Source organism: Hirundo rustica, chromosome 5 (genome assembly GCF_015227805.2).
Source record: "Hirundo rustica isolate bHirRus1 chromosome 5, bHirRus1.pri.v3, whole genome shotgun sequence".
NCBI classification, from domain to species: domain Eukaryota; kingdom Metazoa; phylum Chordata; class Aves; order Passeriformes; family Hirundinidae; genus Hirundo; species Hirundo rustica.
The window spans coordinates 11,480,587-11,503,176 of NC_053454.1; the positions used below are offsets into that span (position 1 = coordinate 11,480,587).

The 22,590-nt window shown below is 41.1% G+C and overlaps 1 protein-coding gene across 8 annotated transcripts in view; it reads left to right on the forward strand.

Annotated features, from left to right (window-relative positions):
* Positions 1 to 21,715, forward strand: part of PPP2R2C (protein phosphatase 2 regulatory subunit Bgamma) — a 204,495-nt gene extending 182,780 nt beyond the window's left edge. For all 8 annotated transcript variants that reach the window (XM_040063879.2, XM_040063881.1, XM_040063880.2 and 5 more), the window contains 3 exons: positions 3,692 to 3,861; positions 8,475 to 8,566; positions 18,845 to 21,715. In XM_040063879.2, coding sequence (XP_039919813.1) covers positions 3,692 to 3,861; positions 8,475 to 8,566; positions 18,845 to 19,136 — 554 coding nt within the window. In that variant the 3' untranslated portion in view covers positions 19,137 to 21,715. The remainder of the gene's footprint in view (positions 1 to 3,691; positions 3,862 to 8,474; positions 8,567 to 18,844) is intronic.
* Positions 21,716 to 22,590: the final 875 nt, after the last annotated feature.

The following is a 22,590-nucleotide window of genomic DNA, read 5'->3' on the forward strand; positions in this document are numbered from 1 at the left end:
TGCTTTCTTTTGGCCAGTGTCTGGGACAGAAGCTGTGATGTGGGCCTTTCCACCCACTCTTGCTGTTTTATTTTTTAACTTTAGGTATCTGCGTATATTTCTACATGATAAAGGCAAACGTTAGAGATGCCTTTCCTATCCACTGAAAAAGGAAGGTCTTCATTCTGTATTAGATCAGAGAAATTCACAAGGAAATAAGAATATTTTTTATGAGGGATAAGAGTTTTGTTTTCAGCAGATGGCCCTTCCTTTTAAGAAAAAAGCAGCATATTTTCATGCTACAGATTTTCTTCACGATTCAGGAAAACAGCACTCTGGCAAGAATCTTTTAACAAACCCATCCTTCTCTACAAAGTCTGGACTTCTATGAGGAGCTGTGGGTTTTAACTTGTGAACAGGAAGCTGTTCAGAAAGGAATTCAGCATTTTTATTTCTCTAAGCAGACTTCCCAGTTTACCCATGTATCTGCTGGTGGCATAAGGGGCAGGAACAATGTCTTCCTGACAGGCTCCTCTTTAAACACTCTTTAAACACTGGCTGTACTTAGAGATCTGCTCTGCTTTCCTCTGTAAACCCGTGATATTTCTCTGTGCCAGAGTCCTGTCATAAAAGTCACATTTAAGTCTGAGCAAGTGTCACATGAGAACTCAGCCCATCATGTAATTTGTGATTCCTATGTTCATTAGGTAGCTAGACAGGTGACTTTGTTTCTTTCATGTAATTAGCATTGTTAATTAGCATAATTAAGAACAATAGTTTTTGATTTAATGAAAGTTAAATACCCTTTTATATGGCAAGTGTTTGTTATTAAGAAATTAATTATGAAATTAATTAAAGAATATAACAGAATCTGTAATCAAATGTCAGTTAAGTTCAGCTCTAACAAGAGATTTAGATACAGAGCAGTAAGCTAGATTTGAAATCTTGTTTTTCAGGTACTGAAAGAGCAGCCTCCAAAAGACAAGTCTTTACAGTAATAAACAGAAAATGTGTTTTGGATACCGTGGGCTAGACCCATGTTTTTTTCCTATCAGCTTGGACAGGTCAGAGTGAATTTGAATTGCTTGCCTGAAGTCCAAGTCACAAGGCGATAGCTGTTTCTTCACTGCTGTTCTGTCTCCAATTCCTCCACCTGTATTTGGCAAACTGAACAAAGATTCTGCATTTTTGCAGTATGTGAATGACCTTATGGTAATGCTAAACCAGAAACAGCCAAGTCCCAAGAACATTCTCTCACCTTCATATCCTGAGGCTGGTGCCCTGTGCTGGTTGCTCAGGCAGATGCTGGTAGTTGCTAAGCTTTCTCTTCTTTTCACTGGGAGCTGCTCCTTAATTTCCTATAACAAATTTCCTTTGTTGGTTATGCTGACTAGAGGAACTATCTCCAAAGAATTGCTGCTACTAAAATTTCTACTGCTATCTTTCTTTCTGTAGTGATATGAGACTTTCATGCCACTGTTAGTTCCACAGTTAATTAATCTCTTTCTCATACCTAATACAGTAAGCATAGAAAAGCAATAAATAGGGCAGATAAAGAATGAAATGGTTTAATCTAATTAATTAACAAGATGCAGAATATTCAGGTACAAATATCACTCCTAATCCCTGAGAGTTGGATGAGCCACAAAGAGCCAAGAAAATGTATCTAAGCTATAAATGAAGGTGTATCACAGAATCACAGAATTTTTAGGTTGGAAGAGACCTTCACGATCATCGAGTCCAACCCATCTCTAATACCTCAACTAGACCATGACACCAAGTGCCACATCCAGTCTTTTTTTAAACACTTCTAGGGATAGTGACTCCACCACCTCCCCAGGCAAGCCATTCCAGTGCTTTATCACTCTTTCAGTGAAAAACTTTTTCCTAATATCCAGCCTATATCTCCCTTGTCACAGCTTGAGACTGTGTCCTCTTGTTCTGTCTGTTGTTGCCTGGAGAAAGAGACCAACCCCCAGCTGACCACAGCCACCCTTCAGGGAGTTGTAGAGTGTGAAAAGGTCACCTCTGAGTCTCCTTTTCTCCAGGCTAAACACCCCCAGTTGATCAGTTAGAGTGGGTTTTGTTTTTTTCTTTCATGGTTTTAATAGCAGCTTCACATCATAATTAGGAGGATGAAAATCCTGCCAGCCAAGTCTATAGTTTGGACAGATTAAAGGGAAGAGGTATGAGAAATGATAATTGCTTTGTGCTCATCAGACTTCTCTTGAAAATCTGACAGGATAATTACAAAATACCTGCTTTGCAGAATGTCTAGGCAAAATTTTGAAGAGCTATTTAAAGTTGTTCATTTACAGTCTATCTGAAAAGTTTTTTGCTCTTTTTGAAGTAGTTCATTACCATTCAGATGTGTGGTGCCTGTTTAAATATAGACCTTATTCTCATGTGCACACCTGGCTGCATTCCACTGCCCACCCCCAAAGAAAATTGCCCATAATTTTTTGCATTACCCCACATACTTCACCACCTACTCACCCTTAACTTTCAGCAGAACATTATTTCACCTAATGGAAACTAACCTTGTAGCTTCCAACAGTCTGAATCATAGTCGTGGATGAAATAATTGAGAGAGAAATGTTCCAGTGGACTATACAAAAAACTTCATTTTGACCGACAGTAAAAAGTTTTCCTTCTTTCAGCATGCTTTCATGTTTTATCACATAGCTTTTCTGCACCTGCTTTTGAAACTTGAAAATGAAATTCTCTAAATTGCCAATTTTCAAAGAATATTCTAGGAATATGTCCGCAAACCCTACAATTTTGTGAGAGTTAAAAGACCCTGAAAGCCTGGCTTTTTACTGGAGTTCACCACAGAGGTCAGTTGGACCACAGTTACCAAGAAAGACAACAGAATTGCTCTAGGCACCCCTAAGGTAGGGGTAGAGTCATCCAGTATCATTCTTATGTGCAGTTGAACAGGGATGACCAATCTTATAGCTGCAAGAGCTGGATTTTCATGTATCAACCTGTGTAAGCAATGTTTCATGACCTGCTGCCTTGTCACATCGCACAGAACTGCTGGCCGTCACATCAGGGAGTTCAGTGCTTTCCAGAACTGTCAGCAATTGCACACCAACTACGTAGTTCACGCATCCACATGGTAAACCCCTGTCTATTTTATGCCCACCTCTCAGGAAGAGGTAATTGCAATTTACAGTTGCTTTTTAAAATTCTTGTCCTTAGTCTTGGATGCCTTCAGACATGACCAGTGAGTAGCCTGCAGCCAGGCCAGCTGGTTCTGGCAAGCAGGGCAGGCTTTGAGTAACCACCTCAGCCAGGGATGCCAGGGCTGTTGTGACACCACATGGGCACACCTCTCATGTGACAGGGACACCCGGATTTTGGTAATGTTGGGAAATGGTATGCAGATCCCAGAAAGGATGAAGGTGTAAAATACCCTGCTATGGGTATCTGTTATCAACTAAGCAGGGTATTTGCCTAATTTCCCAAAGTCATGCTTTGAGTCTATAGCTATAACATTAATTATTGTAATATTTAAATCTTACAGTTTGTATTTGTTATATAAAGTTAAAAGAATAAATTAAGCACTGGATATACAATTAATTCTATATCATGTTCCTTGGTAGATTGAATTACATGTTTCACAAGAAGTGCACACTTCAGATTGTACAACAGAGCACTTTTTAATACTGTCCTAATCTCTGTCTCTTGCTTCTTTTTCTTTGAACAGTTTATGAAGAACCAGAAGACCCCAGTAACAGATCATTTTTTTCAGAAATTATCTCTTCAGTGTCAGATGTCAAATTCAGTCACAGTGGTAGATACATGCTTACAAGAGATTACCTCACTGTCAAGGTTTGGGATCTGAACATGGAAACAAAGCCTGTAGAAACGTACCAGGTAGGAATCTGCTACATCTTAAAATGCAACATTATAAAAGGATCTCAGTGTCCAAAAAACCGCATGTTTCTGTAAACTTCTCATAACTTTATCTGGGAAGCAGCAAGTGAAGAGAATTAATCAAGGTGGTTAAAATCCTCCCAACGGCAACCTTATAGCAGGAAAAGGGCAATTGCAGCATTAGTAAGGTGGTGTAAAGCCTGGGGAGTCAAGGTAGCACTCCCTTTGGATTGGGCTCTTGAAAGAAACGTTTATTCTAACAAGAGAAATCATCTCTTCACTTTGGTATCTGCTTTCAAATGATGTATTTTACTATTAACATTTAAAATAAGCTGAGGAAAAGATTTTGTGTGTTGCTTAGCACTCTGGTCCTGGTGGGACTGCTGAGAGTTTACACCTTTGTCATTTCAGAACTACTTTTTACAACTTGATCTGTGTGTTTCTCCCTTGTGCCTAGTTCTAGAAGTGCTCCATGTTAAACCCTGGCATCGCCACTGACACAGCAGCTCACAAATGCCAGACACATCTGGTTGCCTGAATTCATTGAGATATTATCCAGACAAAATGCCAGTGGCTCCAGCCAGCGCTAAGTTTGTACTCTGACATCTGTTATATTTGGCAGTAGAGGGCTGAGCTTACATTTTTTGACTCTGGCTTGAAGAAGGAGAATATGTCTGTGACACAGAAACTGCTTGTTATGAAAACGCAGTAAGGAAAAAAATGTTAATTTACATTAAAAACAGTGTATGCAAAGTAGGAAAAATGCCATTCATCTGACTTGTGCTGCTTCCTGAGAGACAATCCTATGACAGTGCCGGATGAGTCCCTTGTTTTCTGTGTCTAAATAATGACAGGTGGGGTACAGTAGTGCACAGTAACTATAAATAAGATTGGTTTTAAAAAACCAAGATGAGAATTTGGTAGCATTTCTTGTCAAAACCAATGAATTTTCCCAGTATGTTTTTAGCTAGCATTTAGCAGACAGAGTGGGCCCCAGTGTTTTTCGATGCATCCGTTACATTTCAGTGGATAGTGTTCACTGCTAAATGTACTAATATTGGAATGTCTGAGCCTGTTTACCTTTAAGACTACAGAATTGGGTTTGCTCTTAAAATGGCAGTGCTTTAAATGCTGAATGTGTTGGAAATGTTGATATGCTGTGAAAATGGAGTAGGAGGGTAAGGGCGAGACTCTGGTTTATGTAACAGAATAGAATCTCGGTTTCTGGAACTTAGGTAATAAATTACTTTATACCTATGCTAATTTAGTACGCAGCCTTGTCCCTGGGGAGCAATAGCTGGTCAAGCCAACCTGTTTGTCTTGATTTTGACACCTGCTTTTATTTCCTCATTTAGGCAGCTGTGAAACAAGCTGGCCACTTTTAAATCAGTCTGGAACCCCACAGTAGGGCAAATTAAAAAGTTATATTACTTCATGCTGAGATGGGGAAAAATTAGTACTGATAATTGCAGTCAGAAGTTTATAGGAAAAAAACCCAAGATCCACAACAACAAAACCCCTTATATAATATCTTAAAAATATAGCAAAATATAACAGTATTCTTAAATCTTTGGACTGCCTTTCATTTTCAAATATTTATCCAGTGCCTTGTAAAGAATATATAGATGTGTTGCTGGGCACTGTAGTAGACTAAAGGAGAATCTGGAACTAGAAGCCTTGGGAAGCCAATACCACAGGATTCCATAGGATTCATGTGATCCAACTGCTCTGAGAACCTTTCATGTTTTTAAGCTGCATAGTAAAGAATTCTGTCCCAAGAAAAAATGGTTTAAATTACTTTCTTAAATAATTTGTCTCAGAGATATCTCTCTCGCAAACCTAAATCTAATATAGAAACTTGGCAGTTTCTCAAAAGGTTTTTTTGGGGTAAATCATTGAAAGGCAACAAATAAACCTAACATTTTCAGTTATTTATCCACATAATTATGATGACAATACATCATTAAAAGATTAAAATTCATTAAAAGATTGAATTTCATCCACTGCATGGTAGGCACATATATTACCTAGCTGCAGTAGTGAGGGTCACAACAGGAGATTTCACACAGAGTTGTAATAAAGAGCAGAGTCCGTAACTGTACGACTTCATTATCAGCTTACAATTTTAATATTAAAAACCCGACGAACAAAAAGGAATTCCTCATACAGGTTCTTTTTTGTGTCATTGCTGTGGCTCAGGGAATGCTATTGCATAGAGCAGCTCTTGCAGCCCTGCTGAACACATTATCTGCTGACAATGTCTCAAAACGATTTTCTCCTGTTTGTTTCACACAAAAGGGCAGAGTATGGTCACTGGACAGCGCTAAAAGAGCAGAACAGTGGAATGGCCAGTCCTCAAATGCTGCAAGGCAGCCCTGCCTAACAGGTTATTCTCCTGATGCTGCCAGGTGAATTACCCCGGCAGAGCCTCAGGAGCAGCAAGATGAGCACATTGATAGCTGGGAATAGCTTGATGCACTTTAGGCAGGGTCTGTAGCACAGGGATTTGGTGTCACTTACCAGTGCAATTCCTGGCTGTGTCTATCCAGTCCCAATAAAACAGGTCCCTGCATAACCATGTTGCTATGTTAGTTTGGAGCACAGAATTGCTAGATAATTCCGTGAGGGTCAAGTCCTAAAACACTGCAGTGAAAAAACAGTCCTTGGTAATTAGTGAGGAATGAATTTGGTTTGCTTTCAAGTACTATTGATATGTGGTAAGAACAAGATGTAACAGACAAGGCAAATCTGATTTTACCCTCAGTTGGTGGAGGCATATGAATATGCAAACAGTGGAAATGTTTCTTCTGGTTAGTTTTTCAGTCTCTCTGGGGGTCTGAATGTGCTCAAATGCAGTAATCAAAAAAGATTCACATAAAGAACAAAGTGGTTGTCCAAGGCAGTAGGGTAAGTCTGACAGTCTTGACAAGGTAAGACATCTGAGAGAGGAATTGCAAAATCCTTTTTGACAAAGCTGATAGAAAGCCACAGCTCCAAGCTGTGGACTTGGACACACTTTGGAAAGGGTGTGTACATGACAGTGGTCATGACAGATGGCTGCTGGAAATGGTAACAAGAGAAAGACCTAGAAATGACATTTAGGGAGGCAAATGGTATCTACTTCCTTCTGCCTTACCCAACCTTTCTATTTCTTCCAAGTATTGGGAGCTCACAAACATGACGAAAGAAAGAATTCCAGTTCTGTAACAAATTACACTGCTAACATTAAAAGGTTTTAAGTAAAGAGAAAAGGAAAGGATTTAATTACAGAGAGTGTAGGAAACTGCATCAATAGTAAAAGTGTCCTGACCTATTGCTCACTGTGATGGTAAATGCATTTAATTGTGGAATGTTCTATCTGCCATTTACCAGTTAATTGCTGTGTAAGACATTATCTGTAATGAACAGTTCAGTGTTTACTTATTAATGAAAATTGATCCATAACTAAAATTTGTAATCCTTAATAATCTTACATTGAAAGTATTCTTTGGATACTGTACAATTCGACTATCAAAAATGGGTCAGTTTAAAGAAAATCCAAGTGAATGGTCATTGTCTCTCATCTGGTCTTGACAGAAGTTGTTTTACCAGAAGACGTGTTTGTGTCCTCAGGTCAGAGGAGGATGCTGAGCATCCATCAGCAGGAACAATTTCACTGGACTTACAAAAAGCTGTAACCTCAGCGTGGCAGAGCTAAATTATACCCCATGGTTTTTGGACTGATGTTTCTCCAGGAGGTCACCTACACATCTTTGTTTTACACTTTGTCCAATAGCTAGAAGAAAATATCAAAAGTGGGAGTGCATTAGTGAATTTATCTAGGCAGGGATTTGCTACCTTATTATTTCCTTATGGAATAAACCAAATCATCCGGAAGAAAAAATAATCAAATTAAGCAAAAGACTGAAACAGTGTGCATGAGATCTCTTTATGATAATCCTCATTCAGCAGAGATGTGTGGCGTAGAGGAGAGAGATCTTCCGCTGGGTAGTCCCACTTTTCTAGTTAGTAAGTGAGAATTTGCAATGTTGTTTTTAATTCTGAGCCAAATTGGAGAAATCCTTGGGCTAAATTAGTCTTCTTATTTGCAGCCTGTGCAACTACAACCTGTATTTGGCTTCTAAAATACCTTACAAAAATAAATGTAATACCATAAATGTTCTTTTAATAGAGCCAAGTTCTTTCTGCCATAAGTGAGAGTCCACTTATCTTGGAATATGGCATTTTTGTTACTATTTAAATTAGATTTCTTGCACATTAATCAGCCCTTCTAGGGTATCAGCTGGTGAAATGTCTCTGGGAATTAGGCTAGCACTGAGAAAATCACCCAAGCAGGAAACAAATATGTTGAAGAGGGGTGGTCTGCAGCCTGCTGAGGGAAGCAGGTTTCGTGCCTTGCTGCAACAGTAATGCTGTAGCACCTGGTTAACTGGGCTGTGGGAAAGTACAGTTAGCTTCTTTGGAGTTTAAACACAGTATCTTCTGCAGAGCTACCAACCTACGCAGCATATTTTGAAAGTGAACGTGCAAGATAACGCAGAAAGTGAAGGGCTGGTTGTGGAGTTTTATATTTTCTTTGATTTCAAGAATAACAGTTATTTTCTTTAAAACAGGTCCATGATTATCTTAGAAGCAAGTTATGTTCCCTCTATGAAAATGACTGCATCTTTGACAAGTTTGAATGTGCATGGAATGGATCAGACAGGTAATCAGTCCACCCTTCTGTCCATCACTGTCCTCATTTAGCAGAAGACCTCCCATATGGCTATTTTCCACATCAGTGTACAGAATCACACGCCGGTGTTTGGGTTGAAAGAAGATGTTTGGATGTTTGTGCAGTTGTGTCTCTGACTGCCTTAGACATGATGTATGCCTTAATACCCTTGGCTCATGCCTTAGGGGTAAAAACCCTTCAAATTATGTCTGTATTCACCCGAATCATAAATAGGCTGCAAAAGCTAAAAAGAGTGATCCAACTCACACAGTCCCACCAACACACTAAGGAAACTTACATGATCCTGTGTTTGCTCATGAGCTGCCTCAGAAATTCAGTTACTGGAAATGGGTGTGAGGAAGGACCATCACAGGCACCCACTGCTTCTCTACAAACTGCTGCCAAATGACACTTCTGATACCTCCCTCCATCAGAGCAGTCCCTTTCCCTATCCACTGATGGAGAGGTTCTTGTTTTTATCTTGGATGTAATATCTTGTTGAACATTTTAATGAGAAATACTGGCACAAGTCAGAGAGTGTGAACAAGGATGGAGTGGGCTAACGCCCTAATGCTGGCAAATGGTGGCAGTACTTTGTGGAGTAGGAATATGGTACAGGAAGAGCTGAGCAGCCAGGAGGACTGGGTTAATAAAAATGGATAAAATCCAAGAGTATAATGCAAGGTGAGGATTTTAGTTAAAAAAAAAAAAAAAAGAGCACAAACCTTCATCTCATCAGTTGGAAACAACTCCCGGGGACATTCATATGCTAGGTGACTTTGGAAAGGATTAGCAGTCTACAGAATGCACGTGAAAGAGAGCACAGGAGCCAGTATTGAGTGACATGCAGTGACTCCTGGTTCAGCAGTTAGGAGCCAAGAGGCAAAAGTTTGGCACTGAGCCTACAACTGCTCCTTCAGCTCAGCCTCTCACTTGGGAAAACAGTCTGTCTCATTGTGTTGAAGCAGGCCTACCCACCCTGGAGTGGGCAAGGACTGTGAAACAGGCAGTCTGAGACATCTGTGAAAGACAAATACGATCCTTGATTGGGCAAGACTGGGCTGTCCAGCAGAGAAAGGAGTAGTGGTGACATTATGTTGGGCTCTTATTCAAAGAGCTTTGAATGGCATTTACACATTTCCTGTCCCTCATCTCCGAGGTGGATGAAGTAATCGAGCAGATGGACAGCTGCTCTAAAGAAGAGAGGCCAGGACTTTAGTTTTCACCAGCTTAGCAAGAGAGAAGCCAAGATTTTAATTGCTTGTAGTGAATATACCAAGGAGATATACATAGGGAGGAAGAGAATCTAGCTAAAATAAATGTGAATGATAATGACACAACATCAAGCGGGTGTTGAGAGTCAACAGGTTATAACTTGGAAACAGTTATAACTTGGAAATTAGAGGTAGCTCCTACCTGTCCAAACAGTGACAAGCTGTCTTCCCATCCTGAGTGGTGGAGATACAGGAAGGCCCACTGTTCTGATGGTGGTGCTCAGGAATTTGTGGAACCAGTTATATACAACATGGGTTAAAATTATGAGTCTGAACTTGGAAGTGCAGAGCAGTCTCTTCTAGTCCTGTGTTCCACAAATGCAGGTCAAGTATTATGCTGTACGCTGGGTAAGGGGCACCTTTTCTTTGCTCAGTTCCTCTACCTGCCCAATGGGAAGATTATGCCTTTGCTAAAAAAAATGAGACTTTTTCCTTGTATAATTCATTATGCAAATGAAAATACATATATATTCCATTATCTCTGTTGCCTGCATGCCAGAGTGATGTGTTTTTTGACAAGAATTAACTTAGCATTGAGTATCCCTTGTGATACCAACTGCTGGCCATTTAAAATTACATAGTTTGACCACACTGAGCAAAATTCTTCCCAGATTGCTGTCATTGCAACTTGGGCCCCAGCTATTGTGTCTTTGGTATGGCTAAAGATTGGGAATGACTCACAGAAAGTTTAGTGGAAGATCCAGGTTTTGGGGCTTTTCTCTGGAACTCCCAAACCAATGCATGAATGATTGTTTTAGCAGAGGGTTTTCTCAGTGTGGTTACAGCTTGAGTTTGGCCCCACTAGCAATACAAAATGTAAAGCCTTTATTGGAAAACAGTGCTGATTCCTGCCTAAGTCTGGCACAGAACAACAGTGCATTCGAATCATGTAGATACTGAGAAACTTTGAAAAATATCCAGGACTTTTTAGGTATTTTTAAACCATTTTGCTTATCCTTGAGGGGAATTCCTAGTGTATTTTACAGGATGGGCAGCCACTTACTCCCAGGCCTAGAGTCTCTCTCCTCTGGCCAGATGAACTGCTGCGGTTCTCATTAGTGTGGTAAGACCACTCTCTGGATAGTTGCCTGGTAGTAATGGAATTCTTTTTCAATATCAGGGTTTGAAGTGAGTGTAATATTTTCATTCCTACTTGACAGATCAGAAAGATCAATGCAGGGAGTAATTATTAAGTGGGAACATTAGATTGTGAGGGCTTCATTTATTGTACTGCCCAGACACTGAGGCATTATTAGTCATGCACAATTACCAAACCCGTCACTAAACACAATGTGCTGCTCTTGAATGTAACAAACTCTCGAGTAGAGGAGCTGGAAACATTTGACAAAAGAAAAGGGCTCTCTTTAATTTAGTTATTTCTTTTTAGGAGTCATATGTATCAGAACTGATGCTCATCTTTTGATTCATTCCTCTGAGCTCCTTGCTTTATGCATATGACAAGTATTGCTATACGTTACCAGAAATTTTTTACTGGAGGTTCATAATTTAAATAATATTAAGTACCAGTGCCTCTTTAAAAACAGTTCATTTGAACGTTAAGGCCACTTAATTTGAGTCTTTTTGTATGCATTTTTTAAAAAAGGACTATTACTAAAGGTAAAAATTGCATATTGACGGTTGTACTCCAAAGAGATGTTGCAGTACTTAGATTATTAATCCCTCTGCATGTAACAGTAATAACTGCAGTTCTAAACATATTGATTTTATCTTTTGCAGACTTCAAAGCTATAACAACAATTTGTAGTGACAGGATTGTTCAGTTAAAAAATGAAAGTGTGTTTATTATTTAGGTGAAAATACATTTTATTAAGTTTTGTCATTACTAAGAAGTTAATCTAGGCTATGATAGAACCTGACGGTGAGGCTGTTCACAAAAATAATCAACATACGTGAGCTCTGATTAGAACGTGATTGATGCTCAGTTACTCCAATGAACAGGAACTAATACAATCAGACAGAGCCGATCTCATTTGCTGAAGGGCACATTAATCACTATGTACTTTGGCAGCAGTGGTCAGGGGAGGGAGCCAAGCAGGGGTCGCGCACTAATTCATCCAGATGAGCATGTATTATCTGTAGTTGAGTGTATTACCCAAAAATCATGCTATCTTTATTGTATATACATCATTACATGACTATATAGAATAGGTGAGTTCTACTTATACAGCAATTTAATTTAGCTCTTCCATTCACATCTGAAGTCAAGTCTTTTAATGATGACCTGGAGGACGCTGTTTTCTTCCCACTGTCAACAGCTTTCAGTTTTACCCTAAAAAAAGAAGCACTTTGGTAGCTTTTTGTGAGGTAAAGAAGCCAGAAAAAAACCCAAACAAAACCTAATTCTACATGATAGCAAGTGAATACCTTAGTTAACTGATACTTTTTTTTTTTTAAGATTTCAAATGCATGGGTGTTTGGGACCCCTGCCAGGGAGACTTCTAGATACCATCATGATAAGTGATACGCTGCAAGCAGATGAGTGAAGTCACATACAACTGTTCAGTCAGTCCTTTCCTACTGAACTGTCATTCATCCCCCTGAATTTCCTTCAGCCTGCACTCTAATCGAGAGGAACTGGCAGATCCCATTGGATAAGATGTTAAGAGTCTATTCCTGTCTGGCAGCACACTCCATGCTGGCGTGCTAGAAGACATCATTTTGTTCTCAAAGCTTGGCATGTCAAATATTAGCTTGGAAGTACTTGGGGATCCCTTGTTCTTATTCCCAGTCTTATGCCAGCCAGCTGTGGCAGGGTGCCACAACCCTGCATATTGTGTCTCAGTCAAGTTTTTCCAGCAGCCTCCTCCACATGTTTAAATAAATTCATTCTTAGTGATGGGGAGTCAGTGACTTTACACAGCACAGCATACAGGAAGATTTCCCAGTATTTCAGGAGTTCCTCATTGCTTGCAACAATGCTTCCTCCTTTCCCCTTGCTACAATAATTCTCTCTTTTTATTCCTATGAAAAATGTTGTTTAAAAGTTTCTTCAGGAATCAACCCTTTCTTTCATTTGATCAGCTTGTCATGAAACCAGATCTGGTGGACCTTGCACATTAATCCTGGGAGGCTGCAGATGTTCTCTTCTGCACTGGTACACATGGCAGTGAAATATTGAAAATCTAGGGGCTCAAAATACAATGGGGAGACAGTTTCAGGTCAAAGAAAAGGTCCCTTTTCATGCTGGGTGCCCGAGGGACATCTTTGCTGAGATTTGCAAGTGTGGGGGCAGGCTCTGGTGGAATCTACCCTCTGAGTCTCCTCCCCTCACACCTCAAAGTCCAAGCCCTGCCTCTTACCCTTAGGAAGGATGTTCTGCTGCCACATCTGCACTGAGGGGCAGGGCAGCTGGGCTGGTTTAGTTTTTCTGTCCCCCCTAAGCAGGATGTGTGGGGGTCCTTGAAGCCCTGCCCAGCCCTGCTCTTAGTCTTGTCACACCATCCCATGGCTTCCATGGTCTCGTGAGCAACAGTGAAAGAGGGGAGCTGTGAAATAAGCTGCATTTCTCCAGACAGTAGAAATCTGCAGGTGAATAAAAACTTCTCTGCATCTGGAAAGACTAATTTGGACCAGAGTTAGCCCAAAATTTTTCAGAGTTAAAAACCCCCACAAAAACAAACAAAAAACCTAAACCAGAAAAAACAACACAAAGTTATGTGGAGCAAGTAATGGTTTGGTTTTTAAGCAAGACTTAATTCCAGCTGATACACTAAATCTTCAGGGTAATCCCTGACATGCAGGAATGCAGATGAATGGAGTGATTTTGAAGAAGGCTGTTGTGTGCAAGGATGGCTGCAATATGGATAACATTTAAGAGGCTGGCTTGAAGTATGGGAATAACAAATCTGAGAAATACAGAGATATGCAAATTCTTAGTGAATGACAGGTTTCATGAAATCTTGTTGCCTGAAAAATACTGTGGAATATCTCATTGCAGGTTAGTGAAATGGTGAAAATCCTATTCAGATGCCTTTGAAGTTGGTGAAGTAGAGAATTTGTTGACCACCCAAGAGAGGCAGAACTTTTTAGCAGGGAAAATCCCATATTGAAGCATTTCATTTAACAAAGCCACTACCAAAACCAAAATATTGAGACTCAGATGCTTAAAAGTATTAAGATAATTAAAGATGCCCAAACCATTAGCAGTTGAGAGGTTGCTTCTGTAGATCCTAAAGCTCTGGCCCTAAATTAAACATCAGCGATATAATGCTGGAGTCATATTAAATAAAATCATTATCCATAGGTAAACATCCGCTCCTTTTGAGTATTACTGTTACAATGCAAACAGGAAGAACTTTTTTCTCTCAAATCCTTTTTCTCAGACAATTTTACAGATTGAGAATTTACTTTTATAAAAAGCAACCCTACTTGAATTATTGCTGGCTACCAGATCAACGTGGCACAGGGTGAAGAAGCCTGAACTGAAAGGGAGGTGTACAGTTAATGTTCTGCTAATTAGCTCTCCTGCCCAAATGAGCTTAGCTTCTTGGGGATTTGCTGTTTCCCCAGCTTTCAGCCCAAAGAAGGCAGAGATACAAGCCAAAACACAGGGGGAGCCAAGCAAGTTGTCTTCAAGACTGGAGGGTAGGGGGAGATGACCAAGAAAGGGTGAGCAATGAGACTTACAAAGTAAAACAAAGATTTGAAAGGGGTGGGAAAAGGAAGAGAGAAGCAGATAAGGTCAGGGGCTTTTTTCAAGTTGTAGAGCAGGATAGATGGAAATGAAAGAAGAGGGGAGAATGAAGAGAGAGGGAATGGGAAACCTATCTGGAAAATGTGGTATAGGCAGAATCAGAATCGCAGAGGATGAAAGAGAAAAAGAGAACAGAACAGTGACTAGGGAGGGAGTGAAAAGTCAATAAAAGTAGAGATTACTCTGCACTGGAATTTTCCCTTTCCCCTTTTAACTTTTATAAAAATACATTTGTTATTCTTGGTAAAAACAAATTAAAAAAAAAAAAAAAAAGAGGGGTAAGACTGGGCCCCAGTGACCCCATGTGAGGACTGAAGTTCGGTAGTGAGATGCCTCAGACCACATCATTGATAAGCAAGTACGCCCAGTGTCAGTGCAGGCAGGAGGAATCTGTAGCATTTTGTGTTGTCACTCCAAACACACATACCTGAAGAATTGCCAGTATCTTGCTTGGAGCAGATCGAAGGGAGGGAGTGAAAAGTCAATAAAAGTAGAGATTACTCTGCACTGGAATTTTCCCTTTCCCCTTTTAACTTTTATAAAAATACATTTGTTATTCTTGGTAAAAACAAATTAAAAAAAAAAAAAAAAGAGGGGTAAGACTGGGCCCCAGTGACCCCATGTGAGGACTGAAGTTCGGTAGTGAGATGCCTCAGACCACATCATTGATAAGCAAGTACGCCCAGTGTCAGTGCAGGCAGGAGGAATCTGTAGCATTTTGTGTTGTCACTCCAAACACACATACCTGAAGAATTGCCAGTATCTTGCTTGGAGCAGATCGAAGGGAGGGAGCAGAGAATACTCCAGGTGCTCTGCAGAGCAGCCCCTGCTGAGAGGAAAACATTCCCTGCCTGGGGTAGCGCAGAAGGGTTAACATGGGGTTGTGTGAATGCATTCAGGGCTGTGCAGGTATGGGGTGTTGTCTCTCCTGCCAGAGCACTAGCTGGGCTGCAGAGTGTGAAATGTAGGTAGTGCTGGTCATGCTGCAGCCATTGGGGTTTTTCCCTGCTTTTTTGTTGGTTTGGTTTGCGGGTTTGTTTGGGAGGAGGTAGGGTGTGGTGTTGTTTTATTTGGGTTTTTTTTTAGTAATCATGCTGCCTGTAGCTGTGGTGTTTTGAGCTGGTGCAGTCAGGCTGCAGCTTTGCTCCAGCCTCAGCTATCAGTGCACTGCTCCTCAGGGTGCACTGGAGCGTGTTCTGCGTCCTAACTACCTCTGCACGGCAGAGATGATGGTACCTTTGACCTTGTGTAGCACAACTTGTAAACCTGCCTTCTAAGGAGAAGTAGAGGTGGTTAGACACAGCTTTTCTGAGCTGCTGCCTTACACACCTGCGAAATAGTGTGGTCTGTTTTGAATGAGTGACTTCGGTTTCTTGAAACAGCCTCTCCTGCAAGGGTTTTGTGCAAGCCCTTGCCATAACACTGCTGTGCGGAGCAATGTCTGGGAATGCAGAACAGACTCTTCCTATATTGAGCTAAAATTTATATTCTACTATTAAAAAAAAAAAAATCCTTATCACATAGACCCCATTATTGTACATTATATTTTCCTGAAGAGGGAAAAAATTGCAGGCTTACATCTAGTTTTCACTCTCTTTTATTACTTTAAGAAGCAGGTAAGGTTATAATCATCTGTGTTTGTGACCTTGAACAAGAATGGCCAGTTTCTCATTTACATAATGCTGTTTTTTGCTGAGCCATTAAACTGAAGGAAAATAGGGCCAGCATGAAAAGTAGTCATCTACATACGTTAAAAAAAATAACTGCAGTAAATCCAACTGAAGAAAGCAGACTTCTAAAAATATGCAAGAGTTCAAGAAATTAAAAAGCAAATGGACTGTAAAGGCAGATTTACTGCAAGCAAAACCTTCTAAAATAAGACCCTTAACAAACACCTCTCTGCATTCGGTGCACTGGTACTCTGCCAGCATGAAAACTGCTTCTCTGAGCGTTCCCACTGCCACCAGGAGGGATGCTCCTCTTTCCCCTGGGAGCCATAGCTCTGCAGCCCGTGGCACAGGGGTGCCCCAGCATTATGAACCTGTTTCAAATTTTTGCCTGGGGAAAAATATACAGGTGGACTGTTTGCATCACAAATTGTGTGTGTTAGTGGTGAGATATGAAATAACCTCGACTTCTTCATGTTGCAAACAATCACTACAGCAGGAGCTGTAATGACAAGACATGGTGATTTGGAAGGAATGAACCGTGATTTACTGCTGTTGATTCAGTTTCTGAAATGGGCACTAATCTTGATCAATAGGCTTTCTGCAGCTTCTGGGATACATTTTATCAAGCTGTCACACCGACTCCTGTTTTTTAGCTCGTGAGGTCGTTAACTTGTGCCTTGCTCGGCAGGATTGCGCCGGGCCTTTTGCGGGTGCACAAGGACGGAGAAGCCTCCCTGCAGGCAGCCAGGGGCGGGTGCTGGTGCTGGAGGGCAGCGAGGAGCTCCCTGCCAGGGCTGGATGGGGCAGCGTGTGGACAAGTGCCCCAGCGCATCCCCCGGCAGCGAGCTCCCTGCGGAGCTCCAGGGAGCGGCCCCGGCCGTGAGGTGAAGGCCGTGGGTGAGCTCTTGCCGAGGGCAGCGTCTGCTGGCGCTCCGTGCCACGCTTGTCTGGCTCGCAGCAGCTCCCTTCGGCGCTTGAGGAGCTGCACAGAGCTCGGAGTGCGATCCACTGCGGTCAGCAGACGTGGAAGCAGGGTGGAGCTGGGTGATTCCCGGTGTACAAGCCCAGCTCTCCCACCCCCGTTACCCTGCAGCGGCTCTGGAGCCCGCGCTGCCCCCAGCTGCAGTCACAGCAGCGAGGGGCACGGCTCACATTTGCGCTTTTCCAGTGTATCATTCATTTGTTTTACAGTCGCTCCTAATGGCCCCAAATGAGATCAAGGCAGCTCTGGCTGGAGGCTGTGCACACGCTGTAAGGCGCTCCTGAATCCAGGAGCACCTAATCTAATCATCCGGAGAGTGTTTGTGTGGCGCAGAGTGGGGCTCGGGCCTGTGAGTTCTCCCATGTTCTCCTGTATGCTCCACGTTTCCCTGGCCAGTCTGCTGCTCAACGCAGAGTCCCCCCTCAACAGCCATTTGAGATGGAGGTTTGTTTATTAATGCCACACACGTCAAGTATGTTCTTTTGGGCTCTATTAGAAAGGCAAATGGTTACTGATTGCCCGAGTCCTAAAACCGTACAGCTTTTTCTGTGGAGACATGACCATTTGGGGTGGATACCCTCTTACAGAATGGCAATTCAGAGCAACCCCCCCCTGTTTGGGGCTGAGATAGGAGCATAGAGAACGGCCCTGGTTTCACATATGGAAAAAGTTCACAGGGGATGAGCTTTCAAACAAGGCTCCAAAACCCGTGATTATGCTAATCCAATAACCTGAGGGCCATGGATGAAATCCTGAATTCATTAAAGTTAGTGACAAAATATCCTCCCCTAGGGACTAGGGGAATGAAGCAACTGGCAATCTATTATTTCAAACTGCTAGCTGATTAATGAGGTAATTTTTATACAGATCAAGGTCCTTTCTCCCAGACCCAGAAATATATCCTGACTTGAAGTTTCATTCCAACTTCATATAAAAAATGCCAGAATCCTGTTGCCAGCGTGTTTATTTCTAAGAAGCATTGTAGATACAAATTTAATGATGTCTGGACTTGCAAGATCTGTGGCTTCAGCAAGGAAAAGAGTTTCATGTGGAAGGAATTTACATGTGCAAATTCAATGTGATTTTTCAGAATCTTTCAAAACACCCTTCTTCAAAATACTCTTTAAAATATATAATTATGTACTAAACCTTACTGTTGTTGTATCAAAAGATTTGAAATATGTGGGAATTTTTTTATACTATTTCTGGAATCATGGTAAAAAACAGCTGTCATTGAAGGTGAAGTTCCAGAAAAAGGGAAAAAGCCTGAAATGTATGATCCTGAAGCACTCATAAAAATCTAGGTGGTAATTACAAATAACTTATGAAAACATGTTGCTTTTATTATCTTGTGGTGTGATTCCCATGATGCCAGGGAGCAGACATTATTTGAGGTAACTGTAATTTTTATGGCATAATATGGGAGGGGAAGGCAGAGGTAGGAGAAAACTCTTCATTCTGGGAATATTGGGAAAACCCCTTTCTGTTCCTTACTCTTTCCCATCTGAAACCAGAAGACAGCTAACCCTAAGGTCGAACTCGGCTGTCCTGATCCAGTCGTGTTGGTAGGCTTTGCACAAGCTGCTGTTTAACCGCCTTTGCTGTCGCTCTCTCTCCGTCTCTCTGCAGTGTGATAATGACAGGTGCATATAACAACTTTTTTCGAATGTTTGACCGCAACACCAAGCGGGATGTCACCTTGGAGGCTTCCCGGGAGAGCAGTAAACCACGAGCCATTCTTAAGCCCCGGAGAGTCTGCGTTGGAGGCAAACGGAGGAAAGATGACATCAGTGTTGACAGTTTGGACTTTACTAAGAAGATCTTGCACACAGCATGGCACCCAACCGAGAACATCATTGCTATAGCAGCGACAAACAATCTGTACATATTTCAGGATAAAGTGAACTCAGAAATGCACTAGATTTATCAATATCCCTCTATATTTACAAACCAGCCTCTTCAGAGTTGTAGAAGGATGTGATCTTCACAAAAATTGTGGCTTCCGTGGTGGGATTTGTAGGTTGCATCCTTTCATCCCTCAGCCTGTATCATTATTGGTGGCAAGCCAATTATTTTCCATCACTGCAACTGTATGAGTAAAAGGCACGAGTGCAAATCCAGTACTGTGGTCTGTATTGGTTCCTTTAAACAAACAGGGGTATTTATTCAGTTTAGGAGTGTTCCTGAGGAGGGCTGAGGCTCCTAAACTCCTGTCCATCCTTTCAAGGGTTTCAGTGGTTTGCAGGACTGTGGTGTTCTGGTGCCCTTTCTGCTTTTGCAGTGCACAGCATTTACCACATTGTTAGAGCTTTTTGCCTCAATCTATTGATTGGGTTTTTTTCCAGTGCTGTTTTCCTGTCTTTCAATTAAGCCAACCCTGTTTGAAAGAATGAATAGCCACATCCCTTTAGAGCATGTGGCGCATTGGAGAGACCTCCTGAGAGTTAGAGGTGGAAGCAGAATCCCTGCTGGTGAAAAGCTGACCCATCTCACCCATCCCATTCCCTTCTTCCCTCTTATTTATTTATTTATGTATTTATTTATTGCATTACTTTGTGCTTCACCTTCCCAAGTGAGTGACAGACCGGTATAGTTACTCAGCCAGCTTATTTTAAGAAGTTTATTCTCCATGGTTCTCCTTGCTCTGTTTAAAACAATTAGTAGTATCTTCATTGTGTGAGGACTATTAAAAAACTTGGCATTGCAGCTCTGGAGGGACTGGCAGGTCAGACACAGCCTGGCAATTCACACACATACCCGTGCTACCATTGGGGTTGGAGTTCTGGAAACCTTGGCTAGAAGTGCTCTCCTTGAAGGCAGCAACCAACTTGAGTGGGAACAAAGTCACACCCCTGCTAGACACTTGATAAAGTTGCTTCTTTGCTGTTTGCAGAATGGTTATGCTAATCCTGGCCTTTGGGGAGTACAGGCAATGCCTGCTATCTGTAACTGTGAAAAGAATGGTACTGTGAGAGGCAGCACCGCTCAGTGAATTTTAACGCTTTCAAATGAGGCCACTTCTGGGAGACAAAGTTAGTCCTGGAGAAACATGAAAATTTGAAAAATCCAAAGCTAACTAAACCTTCCTCCACAGAAATGCTGTTAGATCTATCTCTGTTCTGTAATGATGAGTGACATAAAAGGAAAAGGAAAGTACACACAAAGCATGCAGGAATGGTATGGGAAAGGTGGAGTGGGCAGGAAGTCGTCTTAATCCAGGAAAAGAAAGTTCTGCTGCACCCTTAATAGCTCTGGCAGAAAATTCAGTATCCCAAAGGATTCCTACTCTAACCATGAATAAAACAGCACAACTCACATGACCTGTTAATCTGCCCATATTAAAACTTCTCAAAAAAAAAAAAAAAAAAATCTTTAAGCCATTATGCACTGATTTCTTGGTAAATGGAGAATGTACTGATGAAGGGATCTGCATGCTTTTGTATCTTGGTTTGGGTGGGTGAAAATCTGCTTACAAGAAATTAAAAAAACAAAGTCTAGAGCTTTTATATGACATCTCAACACCACACCTGAAATCTGTCTGTTTGAAGTTTTCTAGGTCAATGCTGTATATTTTGTGTGTAGAAGCACAAACACGTGCACCATTTTCCAGCCACACTAAACACATACAGTATGAAATGCGTAGGGTGATTTTAAAGGGAACAAAGAATGTTTGTTTATAAAATACTGTATGCTGTAGCAGGCATGGACAGTATATGTACATATTTATTCTAATGAAATTTAACAAAATTGCCTTTTCCTTTTCTTTTTCCTTGTAAAAAGGTTTAAGAGTGTGGTAAACTGTATAGAGAACTTGTTAATGCCAAACTACCGCTTCAAGGGTGTCATACAATTTCTTTGACTTTTGGCCCCCTCCATTAATCTTTGCAGCTCAAAAAGTAAAGAAAAAATTGCTATCAGCTCATATTGGCATTTACAGCTAGAGATACTGTAAAACATATATTTAGCTTTTAACATTCTCAAGTAAGATTCTATAGATAACTTACTATAAAGCAGATCTTAATGCAACCATTTTTTGTTTTTAATTTGAAGTACCTTACTCTGTTACAGCTTTGGGTACCAAAAAGAACATCTTAAAATTAAATAAACAAATATATCTTTGGAGCTTTATAAAACTAATTAAATACCCAACCAAAATACTATGAAGTAATTATAGAGCAAATAAATAGAAACCTTTCAAAGACCAGTATTCTGTTCCTGTCTTTGACATCACTGTTACAGATTGGTTTCCTGGTTTCTTGAATGTATGGAAAGTTAACATCGTCATTGTGAACGTTTCCAACTTTCTTTCTCTTTTTAGTTTGAGCTTTCAGTGGTGTAGAGTAAGTGATGGTAAAGTTGGTAAATCTGATTGTTTTGAAAGCTGTTGTTCATGGCTGCATTTTTTGTGTTGCACAAATTAGCTAACTGTTGTTGAATAAAAATATAAATATGTTAATACCAGCTTTTTCAATAAAACTACAACCAAAAAAGGCATAAATAGATGACTTCAAGGCACAGCGTATTTTTAAGGCAAGAAAAAGTTGTTTTAGCTCCTTTTACAGAAGAGGAAGAGTCACAGTGATCAGGACTCAGAGGGCAAGCTACTGTGGGAGCCCCAAGTGCTGTAGCAGGTGGAGGAGGGAACACATGCCATGAGTGGGATTAGGGTGTTCTATGATGAACAGTGTGGGCAGCTGTAGCAGAGCTGGAGACGTGCTTTAGGTTCAGTCCCGGGACTAGCTTTTTCTTTTGCTCATAGCCCAACCTGGACTTTAGGAGGCTTGAGTCTGTCTCCGACAGATGGAATCAGAGATCTGCAGTGTGAATTGACACACTAAGTCACAGGTAAAAAAATGGCATTGGTGGTGTCACTGAAACTGGGAAGAACAAAAGCCCTCCAACAACATTTTCAGTGTTTGAGAATCAAGGTATTACTTATTTCTGGCCAAGATGTTGTTCTGGCCATGATGTGCAACAGAAACCATTTCATTCACACATAGCCCTTCACAAATTCACAGGTGTGCAGATTTTTCACATACTTTATACAGTCAAGACCCATAGAGATTCATTGGTTCAATGTTCATTGGCTCCAAGTTACATAGTCCTTAGTATTTGACTTCCTACTGGATCTGGATTTCTTCACCTCTGATGTTAATTAGCCCCTCACTCCCTGATTTCCTTAACAGTCTTTTCTGGACCAGGTGTCTCCAACCATGTCAGGGGGTAGGATCTGAGGTAGATGTTTTTTGATGTTTGCTGATGGTCGTTATCTTTTGGGGTATCTTTTGGGCTACTCCCAGTCTGTTGAGATGTTAACCTCATCAGGCCTTCACCTGGTGGAGCAATGCCCTGGAAAGAAACTCTAATTCCCTTCC